The 19,673-nt window shown below is 34.9% G+C and overlaps 1 protein-coding gene across 18 annotated transcripts in view; it reads left to right on the forward strand.

Annotated features, from left to right (window-relative positions):
- LOC139983272 (uncharacterized) overlaps positions 1 to 19,673 on the forward strand; it is an 87,593-nt gene that overhangs the window by 48,178 nt on the left and 19,742 nt on the right. For 4 of the 18 annotated variants that reach the window (XM_071996705.1, XM_071996704.1, XM_071996703.1 and 1 more), the window contains 19 exons: positions 880 to 944; positions 1,994 to 2,074; positions 3,585 to 3,866; positions 7,530 to 7,835; positions 8,942 to 10,470; positions 11,248 to 11,453; positions 11,722 to 11,801; positions 12,022 to 12,110; positions 12,700 to 12,831; positions 13,973 to 14,178; positions 14,504 to 14,583; positions 14,801 to 14,889; positions 15,434 to 15,565; positions 15,976 to 16,178; positions 16,553 to 16,626; positions 16,844 to 16,932; positions 17,678 to 17,797; positions 18,898 to 19,100; positions 19,504 to 19,580. In XM_071996705.1, coding sequence (XP_071852806.1) covers positions 887 to 944; positions 1,994 to 2,074; positions 3,585 to 3,866; positions 7,530 to 7,835; positions 8,942 to 10,470; positions 11,248 to 11,453; positions 11,722 to 11,801; positions 12,022 to 12,110; positions 12,700 to 12,831; positions 13,973 to 14,178; positions 14,504 to 14,583; positions 14,801 to 14,889; positions 15,434 to 15,565; positions 15,976 to 16,178; positions 16,553 to 16,626; positions 16,844 to 16,932; positions 17,678 to 17,797; positions 18,898 to 19,100; positions 19,504 to 19,580 — 4,036 coding nt within the window. In that variant the 5' untranslated portion in view covers positions 880 to 886. Of the gene's footprint in view, positions 1 to 879; positions 945 to 1,395; positions 1,416 to 1,993; positions 2,075 to 3,584; positions 3,867 to 7,529; positions 7,836 to 8,941; positions 10,471 to 11,247; positions 11,454 to 11,721; positions 11,802 to 12,021; positions 12,111 to 12,699; positions 12,832 to 13,972; positions 14,179 to 14,503; positions 14,584 to 14,800; positions 14,890 to 15,433; positions 15,566 to 15,975; positions 16,179 to 16,552; positions 16,627 to 16,843; positions 16,933 to 17,677; positions 17,798 to 18,897; positions 19,101 to 19,503; positions 19,581 to 19,673 lie in introns of all 18 variants that reach the window. The other 14 variants (XM_071996710.1, XM_071996708.1, XM_071996707.1 and 11 more) reach the window with 10 other exon arrangements.

Genomic DNA, 19,673 nt, shown 5'->3' on the forward strand with positions numbered 1-19,673 from the left:
TATATGTTACATAGTGAAATTATCAATTAATTAATTAATTTCACTAAAGTAGATATGGATCCGTCTGCTCCACTCTTTTGTAACGTTTTATATCGCCGCATTCGTAAGTAACCAAAACACAAACACAATGTAGGAAAATTGTAATTAACGGTGCTATGGGTATGTGTACGTGATCGTGGTAAAATGTTGATTGCTACAAACATGCAGAGCGTGATTGAAAATTATGTCTACGAAATGTTGCTAACATTTGTTAATGTAAAGCCTTACATTTACAACCAAAAAAGACCAGATTCATTCAGAGTAGTTCCATCCGATATGACTACGAAGCAAGAACTTGATTTCGATCATTATTTGTGATAAGTTACATGGGTGTATAGTCAAATTAAGGTTAAAAGTAAATATTCAGAGATGTTTATGCACGACATCGCAATTTTCAAACAATACGTGCTAACTTCTTTTTATTTATGATAAGTACAAAATCCATGTTAATGTGTGTATATGCTTACAAAACCTAATTTCGTCGGTTCCGTCGAATTTAAATTATGATAATAAACTTGCTTTGAGTTTGTTTCTTTCTTTCATATGCCAGACAAATCAACAATTCAATTTCGTATTATAAATATAAAATTATACGCATTTGTGTACAATAAAAGGTAGCTTCATACACATCATGTATAGCATTTATCAAGTTTGTACTATCGATTGCAAGAGGGAGACAACAAACTGCCAAAATGTAACATTAACCATTCAAAGTATCAACATTATGGAAACCCATTTATATCTCGAGTAATCCATTTATTGTCTTGAATGTGGAACTTTACAAAGAATTTGCAGTAAAAGTAATTCACCCTCATTTGTATTTTGCTTGCGAAACTACAGATCTAAAATGGCTGACAATTTTAATCCCGTGGACATCAAACCAGATGTGAGGAAGACAGTGAACGGTAAGTTTAAAAACTGAACAATTTGCACGTATTGTGTATGTTGTATAATTTGTGTGAGGCTGTTGTATGCAAAATCCATGTACACTGTTGCGTTTGCTAATTTATTTGATAAGCCATCTTCACTTTTCTTTGATAAAAACACGTAACATTGGCGAATTTATCATGAAATATATTGACAACATGATATCTTATGGAAATCAAACTTTTGAAAGTGAAGGGATTACCAGGTCATTACGTTATGTTCAATAAGTTGAAAATGTTTACGTTCATATCCCTAACACATCAGTTGTTATAACACTCTTTTACATCTGAAGGAGTGCTCCGTTGGTTTGAGGTGTTTTTTACTTACCAAAATGTTATAAGGATATTTGACCTACGTTTCTTGAACATCTTCGAATAATTGTTCGCATAACTTTGCCGATCCGATACTGACTTACTTAATTAATTTCAGATTGGAGCCAAAACAGTTCTGTAAGTTAAACTTTTTAAGGATTGTAAGACCAATTAAATCTCTTTCATTTAATAACATCATAACACTAACTACTACCACTACTCTAGCTACTCTTACTTGTCATTTTAAAATGTTCATCAGTTTCGTGTCAATGAAAATTCAAACAGTTGTCAGTATTTTGCACCCGCAACTGCATATTTTGTGTATCACCAATCACGAAAATGTACTACCATTTTTCGGGAGCCTTCGCCACTGAACCACAACTGGTTCCTCCCTTTGACCCCACCAGGGCCTAAGGCGGGCCCCTGGACCCCAAGCCGTTATGCTCGCACTTTAGGCCTATCTATGCTTTGTAAGTTCGCTTCGCGAACATTGACAATAAATCGGCAGTTGTTTGAAGTGTGTTCGCAGGAAATTAAACAAGGTTTTCCAACACTGCAAGTTGAAGTTGAAGTTGATCATAATTCTGACGTTGAATTGATGAATCGAAAGTGGCTTTATTAATCTGCTGTCTTTTGATAAAGTGAATATGTTAACTTGACGTTTCGAACATATTCGTTGTTAATGATACCGTGACGTCAGAAACATACATTTTCAGTTTTGTTCTACAGGTCAATAATGGCAGAGGCGGAACCCTCTCAAAGCACCGGGAGGGACAGAGGGACAAACCCTGCAGCAGGTAAAAGACTATCAGTCAAAAATAAAAACAAATTGGACAACATATTTATTGTTTTCTCTGTCCTTGCATCAAAAATACTCTGTACTTCAAGACAATTGTTACATTTTTTTTTGGGGGGGGGAGGGTGTAGGGGGATTGAGCAGACATACATTTTAATACATAACTGAGCATGCAGCAAGACGGGCAGGGGTTGTGTATGCATTCATATGTTCAGTTACGTAGTTAATAAGCGTGCATTCTCAGTGGACTGCATTGTTAATATTTCTCTCGGAACGTACAGTAAATGTAGTAATTTACAATGCAGTAGCCATAACACAATTGTAGTATGCCATTCATTACTTGTCCTCAATCTCGAGTACAATCTGTACCTGTGTACTGGAGTATCTGTTTAAACTTTACTTGAAGAATTTGGTGGACACAACCTTTTTTACGACCCATTAGACCTTCTAGTTTAAACCATAGCTGTCAAACGCACCGCCAAACTTGTTCAAATATTCTAGTATTTTGCTGCACGAGACAGAGCATCATAGGCCGTGCATTTCAAAGTAATAATAAACTTTAAGGGGCCGTACTCGACATTCAACTTGCATGGGTGTGTTTATTGAGTAGAGGCAGATAAGTAAATATTGGACTAGGGTAGAAGAGGTTGACTGTGTGTGCTTACCATATCCTATGCAAAACACACTAAGCTGCATAGTGCAGATGGAACAATTAGGATTAGGAAATTCTAGAATTAAACACTGACTTGTTTCCGAGTCGCAGGTTTTGGTCGTTTCAAGTCGACCTACCTGACCATTGGCCTATTCTTGTGAATCAACAATTATCAAATTTGCTTGTATTCAAATACGGAGAGTTTGATAGAAACGATTGATTTGAGACACCTGTATGTTTGTCAAATTGAGTCAAAATGCCTTTGAGCATTAATTAATAATTTCCGCCTCGCCCCGATGAAAACCTTACGATTTTACAAATACATAAACCAGCCTATTATCACAGACTGGTACAATATCTGCTAACAATATAGGTAACTAACTACATGGATTAAGTGACGCATGCATGCAAATGTCGTGTTTGAGTTATGTCGTGGTAGTAATATGTATATATGAAGACAGTACACAAACCCAATTACCATTTTTGACTGACAGCATGATAGTTCAGCACATGTGGAAAAATAGTGAAAAGCAAACAATAACGTTCACCTATCGATAACCTGTGGAAAAGTTACGCTTAGTATCTTTCTGACGTGCATACAATCTTTGCGTTGTTAATTTGCAATTGCGGGAAAATATCTTCTCATACTTATGTTCGCTTTAGCTTGATGTTTTATTTTCTTTCGTGTTAAATCGTATGTAGGGGAGGAAGGTGTGGGCGTTTTTCATGATTGCACATATCGTGTGCATCACGTAACTATGACTGTATGTCTTGTTTATCATGCAAGCTACAATTAAAACAGCAAACATATGTTTTGAAGAATCTCTTTGCATCGCCTTCATTTGTTTCTGTGTCGCAGGTTTTGGTCGTTTTAAAAATGATCTAGCTGATTATCTGGATCTTCGCGTGATTAAGAAAATATCAAATTTGCTTGAATTAAAATCTGGAAAGATTGAACGCATCAAGAGATCCGAGACACCTGGCCACGACATGGTGGATCTTTTGGAGAATCGAGGAGTTATAGCACCTACTGGTATTTCAGATCTTGTGGACATGGTACACAAATTGAATCTGCCTGGTCTCGCTGAGAGAATACAAAAGTCTTTCCAAGCAACGAAAGGCCAGAGTCTTCCTCTCGAAGGTAATCATCTGTTCAAAATATTAATGTCATGCTTGAAGTAACTCACACAAGAGAAAAAAAAGTCACCAAAGTACTGAAGATCGGGCTATATCGTGAACAAGTGTTGCTATAACTCGTAGCTTTGACAACAATAATTCTCATTTTCATAGAAACCGATAAGCTTTGACTAACTTGACTATCTAAAATGAAGGGTTTGAGGTTGAAAACAAGAACAGCCAGATAAAGGAGAAAATGTGTGATGTCTCGGAGTATCATAATAAAGATAATGTAAGAACTGATCTTGTATGTAGCAGGAAGCTAACTAGAAAATAACAAGTCCCTATATATATGTATTTACTCTATGCTCTGAGAAAAAGATCGTTGACTGAGATTTGAAGAGAAATGCGGCCTTTTTTAAATACATAAAATGAACATCCACCGAGGGACAATAAATAAAGAAAAGTTAAACCCTTTGACTGCAGCGATATTCAAAGTGTATTAATGAAATAACGTTGCGTGTATGCTCTCCATAATAATTGTTAGATGGTAACCGTTGATAGTGATCTTGTTTGCTCATTGTGTTGCGCGTTTTAATAGAAAGCAAGCATATTTCAAACTACTCTGGACTGCACTTGTTTATATATTATATTAGGAGTGAACGAGTCAGAATGAAAATGTTCAAAACTGCATTTTCTGACAGCAGCCAATGTCCTCCTGTGTTAACAAAGGAAAGTAGGAAAATTTTACATTGTTTTTGTGTAAAGTTTAATGGTATTCCTCCTACTAGTCTGTCTTTAGCAGAAACATGCATATATTTTTTGGTTTATTCCTCTACTAATTCGTATCGACAGGTAATATGAGCCTCATCATCTGTTCCAGTCAAAGTATCAATTCATGTTGTTTGAATTGAATACCTGCATATGGGATACATGTGCTAGCTAAAATCAATCATGTGTGCTCCAGGAACATAGACCTACACCATTTTAAGACAATAGAGAATTGATACGGATTTTGTGACAAACTCTGCTTTTCTATACAGATTTAATTCAAGTAAATACCATGTGTCTATTAATATAGAACAGTGTTTTCTGTATTCATATAGGTTAAGCCATTTTTTGGGGGCTTTTGATCGTAATCGTAACCGTTGCATTCATGGTGGGGTTGGTGGGCGCGCGTGTGTGGGTGTGCGTGTTTGTGACGGCCAACTTGTTAACACGATATCTGCAGAGGAGAAGGTTCTACCAACTTGATATTTGGTTTATTGCAGTACCACATTACATACAAAAAGCTCATGAGGGTTACCAGGAACCAAATTGTAAAAACCTTGTAAACAATATGTCAAGGTAAACTTAGGTATATCTCATTTCTTTAAATGTTTATAAAAAACACATTGAATACATCAAGCCAATAGTTTAGGTGGAGATCAAAAGTCATGTAGAGTCACTAGAAGTCAAATTGTATAAACCTTTTAATCATGATATCTCACGTAGGGAAGTTTCGGCGACCTCACATTTTATGTGTAAAAGTACCAGATTAAATTCAATAAGCTTAATTTTTGGGTAGAGTTCAAAGGCCATTTGAGGTCATCATATGTCAAATTTTGAAACCCTTTTAAACGATATATCAATATTGGAGTCTTGGGCAGACCTCATATTTAGTGTGTAAAAGTACTACATCGAATACAAGAAGCCAATAGTTTTGAGGGAGATCAAAAGTCATTTAGGGTCAACAGAAGTCAAATTTTATTAACCTTTTAAACATGATATCTCACGTAGGGAAGTTTCGGCAGACCTCACATTTTACGTTTAAAAGTACCAGATTAAGTTCAATAAGCTTAATTTTTGGGTAGAGTTCAAAGGCCATTTGGGGTCATCATATGTCAAATTGTGAAACCCTTGTAAACGATATCTCAATATTGGAGTCTTGGACAGACCTCATATTTAGTGTGTAGAAGTACTACAATGAGCAAAATAAGCCTATTGGTTTTTGATTTTTGTGGAGTTCAAATGCCATTTGGGGTCAACAACACAGAAACGCATTTCCTTTACTCCCTTCTTAACTGTCTTTCTACACTAAAACACATTCCTAAACCTAATATTACAAGAGAAGTTTAAACAGATCACATATTTGGTAGGTAAATTTACCATATTGAGTACTTGAAGACTGAAGTTGTTGGCGGAGGTCAATGGTCGTGAGTTCACCAGTTTCAATGAAGGCAGCTGTCATATTTAGTATGTCGATGTATCACATTTAGTGCAAGACACCTGTTGTTGAGGTCAACAGTCATTTAAATGACAGCCAGTGTCATTGTGAATTTATATACATTACACTGTTTCCATTGTATTAATATGATCAAGTATGCTGTACACTCTCACTATACATGATGTCATGTTAAATGACTCATGGGATTCATGTTACATGCCTCACGTTACATCATCGACACCACAATGCATTTTTGCCATTCAGTTTTATTTTTTAATGTTATTGCGTTATAGAGACGATCCTAATGAATTGTAACGGGAAATGTCGTTACCAAGTAAAAAGAGTAAATTAAAATTTCTGTCCGTAGAATTCCACATTATAATATTCTATCGAGTACCCACAGGCTAAGTGACGTACAACGTCTGCATGTTATAACAGTGGACAGACAGGTTAACCATCATATGAGAGCATGCAAGACATGGAAGTATTGCCACAAGGTGATGATCACATTCTTTCACTAAAAAAAATGAACTATAGAGTTACATTGACAGTTTCACACTCTATAGAGTGAGATGACGTAATTATGTTAAATGCCCAATGCTATCGGTAGAGAATAGTACCTCTTGGTTTGATACTTAGCCTAAAGCAGCTCTTTGCGTTCTTTTCTATGATTTTCACGATACCATAACGACATACATAACTAGCCTTTCACATTGCCGGCGTCGTTAGCAAACCTGTACACCAATATGTACTACAACATAATACTTTCTTTGTGTACATTGTGTATGGCAGTGATACCGGTGCAACGTTTTTGGATTGCTGTGAATTAATCAATTTTAAGCAACGGCTCATAAATAAACATATTAGCTTTTCAGCACTCGGTCAGTTGGGACAATTTCATAATTCTCATATCTCTCTAAACTGGACTCCAATATCATGCTCTCAAATCATCGATATTGTCAGTAAAAACGGTTCCAAACTTGATCTGATAAAAACAAGATATTCATACTGTTCGTACTGACAGTATGAGTGCTCTGAAAGCCGAACGAAACACTACAGTATAGAAAAAAATTGTCTCAACTAGGTGCACTGATTTGTTAAATTCAAACTAGTGGATTTGGGGAACTGCATGTGATTAATTTTAAATGAGGAATTTGTCGGAAGACACTACTCATTATCTGAAAAAGTCCTTTATTACTCGCAAATTAGTGCTATTGGCAGGGAACAAATACTTAGGTTATATCGTAGTTTGCTGTTTTGATTTTAATTTAATTCAAAATATATATTGACAAAGTAATGTCATATGTAAATCAAACTTTGGAAAGTGAAAGGGATTACCAGGTCATTAGAGTTTGATCGATACGTTTAAAGTATTCAGTAAATATCACTAACGCATCCGCTGTTAAAACTTTCCTTCACATCTGAACGAGTGCTCCGTGTGCTAATTGTGTGTCCTTTATTTGCTTTCTTTATTTTCAACAGGTTTTGGTAGTTTTAAAGTTGCACTTGCTGGCGTTCTGACTGTTGCAATTGTTCTTCAACTTGCTACATTCTTTGAATATCCGCCTGTTATCATAGAGGAGCTGGGCACTGCAGCAAGTGCTGGCCTTCTCATGATTCGTTATATGGAAGAGAGAGGACATATACAGCCAACAAATATCCTGGAACTTCTGAGTGCTCTGAAGAAAATTGGTAATTCTGGGACCGTGGAACGTGTAAAAAAGCTGTATGAAGAACATACAGGGATACTATTTCTCAATGATGGTCAGTCTAAGGCTCAGAAAGAAGGTACTGTAACCTAAATCATATCATTAAATGTGTATGTTCATGTAGCACTGGCAGAATATAATGCGCATGTCTCCTATCGATTTACTGCCATTTACTAAGGAATTGATATAATCTTATTGGGGAATCGGTTATTTACTAAGGATTTGTGATTTCATTTACAAATCTCCATGCACTCGAGGCTATTCAGAAGTTGTTTTTAGGTAAATCGGATATTTTAACCTGTAACGTATAACACTCTACTTTCGACAGAAAGTGAAGTTTGAAAAAAAAAATAGCTGGAGATGTATGGTTCTTTTAACAATTGAAGATGAAAACGTTTGCGTGTAATAATAAAACAATGTGATTGAGTGCATAATATCTTAATAATATAACTTTGATATTCTCGATGATGAGGTCAATGCCGATTTGTTACTAAACTTCTTATGTATTTGCTACACATACACACTTTAATGTTCCATTGCCTCATTTTTTCTTACAAAAATTGCACTGTGACATTGTGTAAAAAATAAGTTTGTGGCTTATTCTATGAATGAAACGAGACTGAAGGTGTGTTCTTTTTTAATCATTAATCGCAGAGAAGAATTAAACAACATATTCCAGTCAAATTCATACTTCGAACTTATCCCAATTACAATTGGCTTTATAATTCGTAATTCTATGTTAACTTCTTTGAACGAGTGAGGACGATACTGTTATCAGTTTTTTTTTTTTTTTTTTTTTTTATCGTTCGTTGCGCCTTAAATTTGTTTTCTACCTCTGGGTATAAATGTAGTAATTTCCTTACTTAAAATATTACATGACAATGATATTTGACAACTGATACCACAAATATTAGAACTGGGGCTGACTTTTCTGTTTAGGATCCCGACTGGAGCCGACTTACAACCGGTAAAGACATGACCAGTACCAATATTAAGTTCACGCACAGTGCCCGACTATCCATGATTTTCTAAGTAATGACAATTGCGTAGAGTTGTAATAGTTGTACATTGTGCGGCAGGATGTAGATAACTCTCCCGCACGGCTCAATGTATTGTAGTAAATTGTTATCTTAGCTTGTGTGAAGATCTGCTAACTTGTAATACGCCATTTGTTTCCTAATACAGATAAACTAAAGATCTTCACGAACTATTTAAAACACAAATACGCCCTGTGGTACAATAGAATTCAGCCAATTCCATACATACGAGAGAAGATATGTTGCGTTGATGATATATATGTTGAGTCTGGTTTAGAACTTGTTCACCAACCACCTTCCTTCAAACATAACTCGCAATCATTTAAAGAATCAGGTTTATTGAGTTTGAAATCATTCCGAGACATGTTTGACAGTGATAAAATTCCATCTAACCGAATCTTATTGGAAGGAGACCCTGGTTACGGTAAATCAACCCTTACTCTTCAAGCTGCATATGACTGGTGTTTGGGAAATGTTGCATTGCCACTCAAAACTGTCGCTGTTTTCATTCTGCTGCCACTTAGGCTTCTGGGAAATATTTCTTCAATATTTGAAGCTATTCGTGTTGTCTTGATGCCACCGGAATCACCTCTGACGGATGATGACATCCTGGAAATATTGAGACATAGTTTATCTGTGGTTATTGTGTTGGATGGATATGATGAGTATCCTAATAGGAATAGTGTTAAAGAAACTGACGTCATGAAGATGATAGCTGGAAAGATGTTCCCTAATGTCAAGGTTGTGGTATCCACTAGATCATCTTCATTACCAACATATTTAGATCCAACAACTGTTACTATTAGATTGACTGGATTCGATGAAAAGTCGAGGGATGAGTACATTCAACGAACAGTTACTGATGGTGACCAGGAAGCAAGTAGACGGATAACAAATGCTTTGAACAGTAGTCCAATTCTAAATGATATTTGCCAGGTCCCAATGTTCTGCGTCCTATTTGCCCATGTTGCCAATGATCAAGGAGGTGTAATCGAATTTAGTTCAGTGACGAGTTTCTTCAAATACGTGATAGACTGTTTCTACAGTCACATGTGGAGGAAAGATAATAAGGAACCAATTCATCAGTCAATAAGTGAATACTCCAAACTGAACAGACTTGCGTTTGATGGTCTCACTGGAAACGCACAAATGATTGCTTGGCCCAAACATACCTTCATCGACACAGTTGGAAAGGATTGCTATGAAGAACTTTCATACATCGGCATTCTTATTGTAGAAAAAACTAATGAAATAATCAACGAACCAGAAGAATATGATATTCATCACATAAAACAAAATGAACTCGTCCGTTTCTATCACAAACTATTTGCTGAATGGTATGCCGCTAGGTATTTGTCGTCGTACGCCGGGAGCTTTTGGCCTTTCTGGCTTAAATATAACCTAAACAAAATTAATCCTGTCGATCTTCAATTTGTGTTTCGTTTTGCTTGTGGACTGAACAAAATAGCCTCGAGACGAATAATCAAATATTTGAAAAGTGTGGAAGGAGGAGCGTCATTTGCATCTCTATGTCTTTTCGAACAGCCAGATAATCCAGAGGAGGTCGTTGAATCTGTGAAGGGATTGTGTTCTGATGGCATGATAATACGATCTTCTGACAGCAGACTCTTACAAAGATCAAATATACAGCTTCTTGAAATTGCATCGAGGAAAAAGGTACTCACAGGTTATAACCATATGTTGCACCGTTAACGTTTAGTGCCATATTCGACAAAATGCAAGCAATGGCGTATTCTGTATTTTCCGATTCCACCTTTGTGTTAGGTTGGTTGAATATAGGCCTATATTTCATTTAGGTGCCAAATTGTCGGCAGAGCGTGGTTACGTGGTAACAAATATTTCCAAACAATTATTAATGTCTTGAAATCCAAAATAGCTTTGGGAAGCAAAGGTAGCATACTTTTGTTTTTGGTTGTTTATTTTGTCAAATAAATTTTATACCAATAATAGCCAAAATGAACTACGGTGTGACAGATTTCATAGTGTTAATGTCAAACAAAACGTTTCACGAAGAATATAAGCTGTGTAAGTCATCATATTAACATGCAGTTTTATCGGCATTAAAATTAGTAGTACACATCATAAAACCTGTACGAAGCATACGGCAGTTCATTAAAGCTAGAGAAGCTGTCCTGAACGAAAAACAAAAGCAGCTTATATAATTAAAAAACAAATGATTTGTGCTCAACTGTTTATGTTTTTCACTGGTCAATATAATTGTCTGTTCAAGCAGGTGATACGTTCCAACTTACAATTTGTTAAGATCACAGTCAAGTTTCCTTGTTCAAAATACAGATGTTGATTTACGACTACAACATCAATTAACCAACGAGTCTGTATCCAGATTTGGCGTGAAGAAGAAACATGATTTACATGTATTGTAAAGAAAATGTGATTATTTGTAAGCCAACATTTCACCGTAATTATCTTTAGATCGAAGTTCCCTGCCTCCAATTTGACCACAGTTTTAAGGTAGCACAGCAGAATGAGGTAACCCTGGAATCCGGACTTAGTCTTCCCGTGTTATTATCAATTGAGAAACTGGTATTCACAACACAAGCAGAACACGAAATTTCACAGGAAAACATGTTAGGAGTGGTCAAATATGGACAACGGTGTCTTCAGCTGAAAACCTTAGCGTGAGTAAACAGTTTATAAGAATTATAATAGGTCATATTTCAACGCTTTTATATGGATTAATCCAAATAGTACAAAAGTGGGTAACTTCTTTGAATAAAGGTAGTGCATTATTTTACAAGCTATAGTTCAATTCCTGTTAGTTCAGCAAACACATTTGCCTTCTTTGAAATACGTTATTGATGTTTTCAATTTGAGTGTTGTTTTAAAGTTTTATGTTCGAACATGTGAATATAAAAGATGTAGATATTTTTTTTTATTTAATCACAGATTCCATGGTAAATTTGTATTACCTCTGTCCTTAACCGTAGAGACATTGACATCGAACATGAATTCAAGAAACATTACAAGTAAGAATATTCCACAACAGCTTACAAATATTTTTATAAATGTATAGTATATTTAACTACATTTCATGTATTTAATAATCGATTAATATCAATTTACAACTCAAATCGACAGCAGAATGTTAAGCAATTAACACATATATGACGACAGTTTCAAAAGTACTAAAAATTAACGTTTCAAACTTTATCACACTAAAATAATTTTATAACGTTTTCTTTCCAGTATTCTGGCAACTTTTGGAGTATATCTTCCAGTTAGATGTTTCCTCTGGAAAATGGCGACTGAGCTCAATGGAATCTTTGACTTCCGGTGTAAGTATATGGGTAAACATTTGTTCTGTCATATGAATGTCCTATATATTTCATAGCAAATGCACATTCTGTGGAATATAAAAGGTAGCAAGTGTTCAGTAATGATGAAGGCTAGCCATGAAAACTTTTAGGATGCAATACAAATATCCAGCACAAAACAATGTTTCACTTCGTCCAATGTTGATATTACGCCATGCTAGATGAGAACATTGTCTTCATATCCTGCTAGTGTATGTCATGATGCTATTTAAGACTTCTCTGTGATTGAAATGTATACTTCCCTTCTGCTAATAATGTAGTTAGTGTGTTTCGTAGTAAGAAGGAAGCGCAAAAAGCATGACTATCCACGAAATTGAAACCGTCCATTTTGGAATGAAACTACCTGGATTTAACAGACTAATAGCGAAAGATTTTTTCTTCATATGTCTTAATGTTTCAGTCTGAACCTGATGATAGCTTTTGTAGTTACATCAAGCAATCGGCAAACTAGATTCTTGCGTCCGAATCTACAATTTTCATTTATCAGTTTACTTGTTGCTGGAATGAAGGACTCCGAGCCAATGGTGTTTTATTTTGTTTTTCTGAACAGATTGTTGAACCCAAGGAAGATATTGAGATGTTGAGAAGTGTCTGCTCCGGTGACATGACACTTCGACGTACTGATAGCAGACTCTTACAAAGAGTTAAAATTCAACTTCTTGAGATTGCATCAAGGCGTAGGGTAAATTGGTTTCATTCAACTATTATAACATAAAATTGCAAAACGATGTAAGTCAATAGACTCATTTGGGATCTACTGAAGGTGGTAATGTACACTTTATTTTGCAGCAATACCTTTTTTATGTCTACATTTCATGGAAAAACATATCATTGGTTGAATTAATTCATACTGTCATTTGGGGTCTGATGATTTTTACGTGGGTCTCTCTTTCCGAACAGTAACAATTTTAAACTTTAAATTGCTAATTAAGTTCACACAATTGCCCCGGAAACGTATACAACATGACATCTCAGATGTATAGATATGATTTTAAACAAAAATATTCAACACAAGTTTTAAAGGTATTGGTCTAAGTTAATATGTTACACACGCTAACAGCATCAGATAGAGTACAATGGGTATGGTGTTATCTATATATTATCTATGGTGTGTGTAAGGAGTTAAAAATTATGAATTTTTAGGATTGAGAGTCACAAGTATCAACTTCGGCATGACCTTAAAAATACATTACTTATTCTTAATTGATATCTTTCAAATATTTCGAGGCAATAAATGTATTTCAAATGTGGATGTCTTGAATCCAACTTAGCTTTGGGAAACAAAGGTAGCTCACTAAATTGCTTTTGGTTGTTTCCTTTTGTCAAATAAAATGTATAACATTAATAGACAGTATCACATACGGTTTAACGGAAATAAAACAGTTCATGTCAAAAAACGGTTTCACGAAGAATATAAGCAGTGTACGTTATCATTATTACATGCAGTTGTCTAGACATTGAAGTACACATATTAAAAACCGTATATGGCATAATAACGTCCATTAAAGCTAGAGAAGTTGTCGTGAACGAAAAACTAAAGGAGCTTATATAATTAGAAAACAAATGATTTGTGCTCAGCTGTTTATGTATTTCACTGTTCAAAATAATTGTCTGTTCAAGCAGGTGCTTCATTCCAAGTTACAACTTGTTAAGATCACCATCAAGCTCTCGTGTTCAAGATATTGATATTGATTTACAACTACAAAATCAATGAACCAACGAATCTGTATCCAGATTTGGCGTGAAGAAGGAACTTGATTTACATGTATGAAAGGGAAAATGTGAATATTTACAAGCCAACATTTCACCGTAATTATCTTTAGATCGGAGAATCCTGCCTCCAAATAGACCACAGTTTCAAGTTAGCACTCCAGAATGAGATAACCCTGGAATCCGGACTGAGTGTTCCCGTTTTATCATCAATAGAGAAACTGGTATTCACAACACAAGCAGAACACGAAATTTCACAGGAAAACATGTTAGGAGTGGTCAAATATGGACAACGGTGTCTTCAGCTGAAAACCTTAGCGTGAGTAAACAGTTCTTGAGAATAATAATGGGTCATATTTAAATGCTTTATATGGATTAATAACAATAGTAAATGTGAATAACTTCTTTGAATGAAGGTAGCGCATTATTTTACAAGCTATAGTTCAATTCCTGTTATTTCAGGGGAATACATTTGCCTTCTTTGAAATACGTTATTAATGTTTTCGATATGAGTGTTCTTTTAAAGTGTACTGTTTCGAACATATGACTGTTCTATTCCCCGTCACGGATGTAACCTCCAAGTATTTTCCTTCATGCCATTACTATATATAAAAGATGCAGAGTTTGTTTTTATTTAATCACAGATTCCATGGTAAATTTGTATTACCTCTGTCCTTAACCGAAGAGACATTGAAATCGAATATGAATTCAAAAGGGATCATCGGTAAGAATATTCCATATAATCATAACAATATTTTTAAATGTATAGTATATTTTATCTACATTTCAAATATTTAATAATCGATTCATATAAATTTACAATTCAAATTGACAGCAATATGTTAAGCAATTAACACATATATGACGACAGTTTCAAAAGAACTAAAAATAACGTTTCAAACTTTATCAAACTAAAGTGATTCATAACATTCTCTTTCCAGTATTCTGGACACTTTTGGAATATGTCTTTCAGTTAAATGTTTCCTCTGGAAAATGGCGACTGAGCTCAACGGAATCTTTGACTTCTGGTGTGAGTAAATGGATAAACATGTGTTATGCCATACGAAAATCCTATATATCTATTTTTTTCATCAAACGCATATTCTGTGGAAAACAAAATGTAGCAAGTGTTCGTAATGATGGAAGCTAACCCTGAAAACATTTAGGATGAAATACAAAATACCCAGCACAGCACAATGTTTGACTTGGTTTAATGTTGATATAACGCCATGTTAGATGAGAACATTGTCTTCATCCTGCTAGTGTATTCCATGATGCTATTAAGACTTCTCTGTACTTGAAATGTATAATCTCTATCCATGACATTGAAATCGTCTACTTTGTAATAAAACCACTTGGGTGTAAAATAGGAATAGCGAAAAAATTTGTTTTCTCATTTTTGTTTCTAAATGCTTCAGTCTGAACTTGAGGAGAATTTTTGTAGTAACATCTACCAATCGGCAAATTAGATACATGCGTCCAATCGAAAATTTCCATTTCTCACTTTACTTGTTGAAAGTTGTTGGGTGGAAAGTCTCCGAGTCATTGGTGTCTTATTTTGATTTCCTTACCAGTTTGTTGAGCCCGAGGAGGATGTTGAGATGTTGAGAAGTGTTTGTTCCGGTGGCATGGCACTTAGACGTACTGATAGCAGACTCTTACAAAGAGCTAACATTCAATTTCTTGAGATTGCATCAAGGCATAAGGTAAATCAGTTTCATTCAAATATTTTAAAATGCAATTGCAAAAATATGAAAAACAATAGAGTCGATCGGGATCTACCTAAATATGGTCACATAAACTCCATGTTGCAACAATTCGTTTTCATATGTCTACAATACTGTATTAACAGATAATTGGTCGAATTAATTTTTGCTGTTTTGTTAGCTGATGATTTCTAGCGGGGGTCTCTCTTTCCGAATAGTAGCAATTAAAAACTTATGTTTACAATTTTGCCCGGGAAACGTAACAAACATGACATGTTTTAATTAAATAAAGATGACAACATAACATCCAATTAAAATCCATTTTCTTAGTCAATGGGTATGTTGCATTGAGCAAAACATATTCGCTTACAAACTTAATTCATACAAATGTGGTTTCTATCTTTATCAAGATTCCATTATCCTGCCTGGTACTCGATACATTTCGTGAAGCGGACCAGCACAGTATAACTCTGGAAAATGGAAACCATGTTCCTGTACTGGCTACTTTAGAGGAAATGCAACTCAGAACGGAAAAGAGAATCGAATTCACACAAGAACAAGCCGTCGGGCTACTTTGTTATGCACAACAATGTCCAAAATTGCAGAAAATCTCGTAATTTAACAAAGATTAAGCTTTACAATAGAGAAAGAAAATGTTTTCCATACTTTTATCCGAGAATTGAAAATCTATGTGAAATATGTGTCAACTATTGATGTATTATATATCTGATTAGCTGTTGTGTATATTAAAAATTAGTTAATATACGTAATGCATGGTGGTTATTTGGATGTTAATATTATCTTACTCAACATTCCTACAAACAAATACATGATAGTAAAAACGATCATATTCCATAACAGCTTGCATAGGTTCATGATTTATAAAATTGCAACAAACTTTAATTAAGAAGAAACACCATAGTTTATCGATGAAAATTATCTTTTTTGTAATACTGATAAAGTACGGGATTTCTTCTTTCTACACAGATTCATCGATTGCTTGGTACCTTTGTGTTTTCCAAACGATTTCCTTTGGCCTTGTGAATCAAACACACTCAAAGGTGAGAGAAATTTAAAACATGACCATCACGCAACGAAACATTATGCTATTCTTTTGAACTAAGAATACAATACGAGAGGAAAGATACTTTGCCAATGCGTTTACTAATCTAGGAGAACAGCTTCTTAAGTTTGAACTTATTTATAAAATGAAGGTACAAACAATGCAAACAAAACCAATAGAACGGTCACCGTACATATATGTTCATTTCTCGGCAGTCTTATGGAAACCAGGGGAACAAGAATTTGACTTAAATTTCACAAGAGGTAGATGGACGTTGGTATCCCAGGAGTACCTGACTCTTGAAGTAAGTATTTTAAACTGCACAATAAGTAGTAGCTAGATTGCTCTTGCGAAAAATAGTGACATTAACAAGCCACAAAATCAGCTGAGTTTTGTTGCATTTACATTCATCTTTGTATAATTCTAGAAAATATATGGCTTAACCATCTAATAAAACTCATGCAGGGAATTCGTCTTGTTGCAGTCTTATCATAAAACCATTACATCTATTGGCTATACATTACATACAAAGTTTGCCACAATCAGTTACGTCTTTGTATGTACAAAAATAAGTCATTGCATCTTTTCGAAGACATTGAGTTTGTCTAGCTGTTACATACCACATGTGACATTACCAGTTCCAAGTTATATCGGTGTGTAAGGAAGTGACTTTTATTTGTAAACATTGAGGAATTAGAGACATATCTGACAAATATACTTTTTGTCCAAAATTTTCTTTTAGAGATGTTATCGTAAGAACAATTACACAACAGATGACTTAAGACGGATACAATTGATTCCATTTAGTTTGCATTATATATGCATCTGATGTATACATTGAGAGGACATTGCAGGAGGGGGGGGGGGGGGGACTAGGACTTTTTGGCCTTGAAAATGGTATCAAGTTTAGAATCCATTTCAAACTTACTAGAATGATATGGAAGTGTCCTTAAACCAGTCAAAATCAACTTTTATTTTGGACCATCCTTTGATACTGAGCTTATACTAAAATATATATTCAGAATGTGTTGATTCATTTGCATTTACAGACTAAGGACCAACATAGTCTATCTAAAATGTGTTCCGGGACAGTTACTCTGCACACGAATGATACCAAAGAATATCATACGTCTGTTATACTGCTACTACAAATTGCAGCGAGTCAACAAGTAAGACCCTGTTATTTTATGAAATATTGATTTAATATAATTAAAATCCATCACACTTTTTAATGCTTAAAGTTAGCTGCTAAGATTATTCATCTTCTACGTATAAAACGAATCTCAAAGTCCTACATACTGTTTTTACTGTTGCAGGTAAAGAAATAACGTATTCAAGCAGCCTACAATTAATGTAGAACAAACATTACAAGATTAATCAGAGCATTTGCTGTGCAATACTTTTTAGGTGACGCGAAATACAATCAGTCAAATTGCTCTTCGCGAAGTTTGATGAGCAGATGAGGAAAATTTGATCTCGAAAGTGAATATAGTGGTAAACGATTCTATTTTCCAAGTTACAATGAAACTATAACACCACGTTTAAGCAATTGAGTACAATGAAATTACCTATGTATGTAATGTCTCGTTATGCAAATTAGTTGCGTGCATATTATACACAGTGATGACCACGTAGCACCTGGTTTTGACCTCAACAAGAGCTCGCAATGAAAATATAGAGTCAGGAGTTCAAGCAAAGACTTCCATCCGGAAAGGCAACAGCTTTGTCAAGTTATTTAATTGCCAGAAACGATATTGCTACTCAATTAATCGAATTTGAATGTCGTTCCTTAGAGTGCAAATTTGGATGAATTACATTTGAACGAAAACAGATATATCTATCGCGACCTGGTACAGTTCTCACTGTCAGTCTGCTTAGAGTGAGAATCAACTTTCTTTTTCTACGATAAGTTGTTGTCTCTTTTATAGTGTGCTAATGTATTTAGTGTGAGTCTCTACTTTGAAAGAAAACAATTACCACACCATCGCATATCAACACTCCATGTATAGACCATATTAGGCCAACATAAACAACATGGAATTATAAATGTTTTAATGTAACTTTACTTCTGGTCCTTAAACTGATATAATTCCTTTAAATATATCACTGAATGTCATGTTGTAGTCTACAGTATAGTAATTTCAGTATTTATATTTTTATGGCTTTGTTTTGTAATTCTGGAATATTATGTGACATATACCGTGATGAACAAAATAAACCTTTGACTGTGCACGATGGTCTGGTAATCTCACAAATGTATTTTCTTTAGATTCAGATTACCAGTCTAATGTTGAAGTCATTTAGCTCAGCGGATAAAAATCATCTTATCCTGGAAAGTAGGAACCGTGTGCCTTTACTGCCCACCTTAAAGGAACTACAAATCAAAACTAACTTTGGTAAAGAATTTACCCAGGACCAAGTAATTGGAATATTTTGCTATGCAAAACAATGTCAACAGCTGAAGAAAGTGTCGTAAGTAATGACAAACCGTTTACTGGTATGTGTTTTATTCACGTTTACTTACTGAATGGTAAATTACCAACCAGAAAACTATATAACTGTTTCTTGCATTTAACGTTTAGCAGGATGTTAGATGAATACATACTTTCTATTAACGCGTACGTACAACGGTGCAGTGATGTTTGTGTTGTCCATATCTTAGTAACGATGTTTTGATTTGGACGTATATGGTGGATATAAGTTTTTTTTAGCATAATAAGATAAACTAATTTCTGCATGTCATAACTTTTCAGTTGAAATAATTAACATGACGGATATATCTCAAACATGACATCATAGTTACATTATTTGACAGTTTACCATAAAGGCTCAATCAGTTAACACATTCACCACCCACAAACTTCCTTTCTTACAGATTCATTGACTGTTTGTTACCTCTGTCACTTGCCGTCGGTTCTCTTTCTCCCCTTACGAAGTTACATGACATTGAAGGTGAGTACATAGAAAACACTAAATGTGTTACGCATCAAAAGCAATATGTGATCCTTTGTGGGATAATAAACGGGTGACGTCCTTATATTGTAC

This window comes from Apostichopus japonicus, chromosome 16 (genome assembly GCF_037975245.1).
Source record: "Apostichopus japonicus isolate 1M-3 chromosome 16, ASM3797524v1, whole genome shotgun sequence".
Lineage (NCBI taxonomy): Eukaryota > Metazoa > Echinodermata > Holothuroidea > Aspidochirotida > Stichopodidae > Apostichopus > Apostichopus japonicus.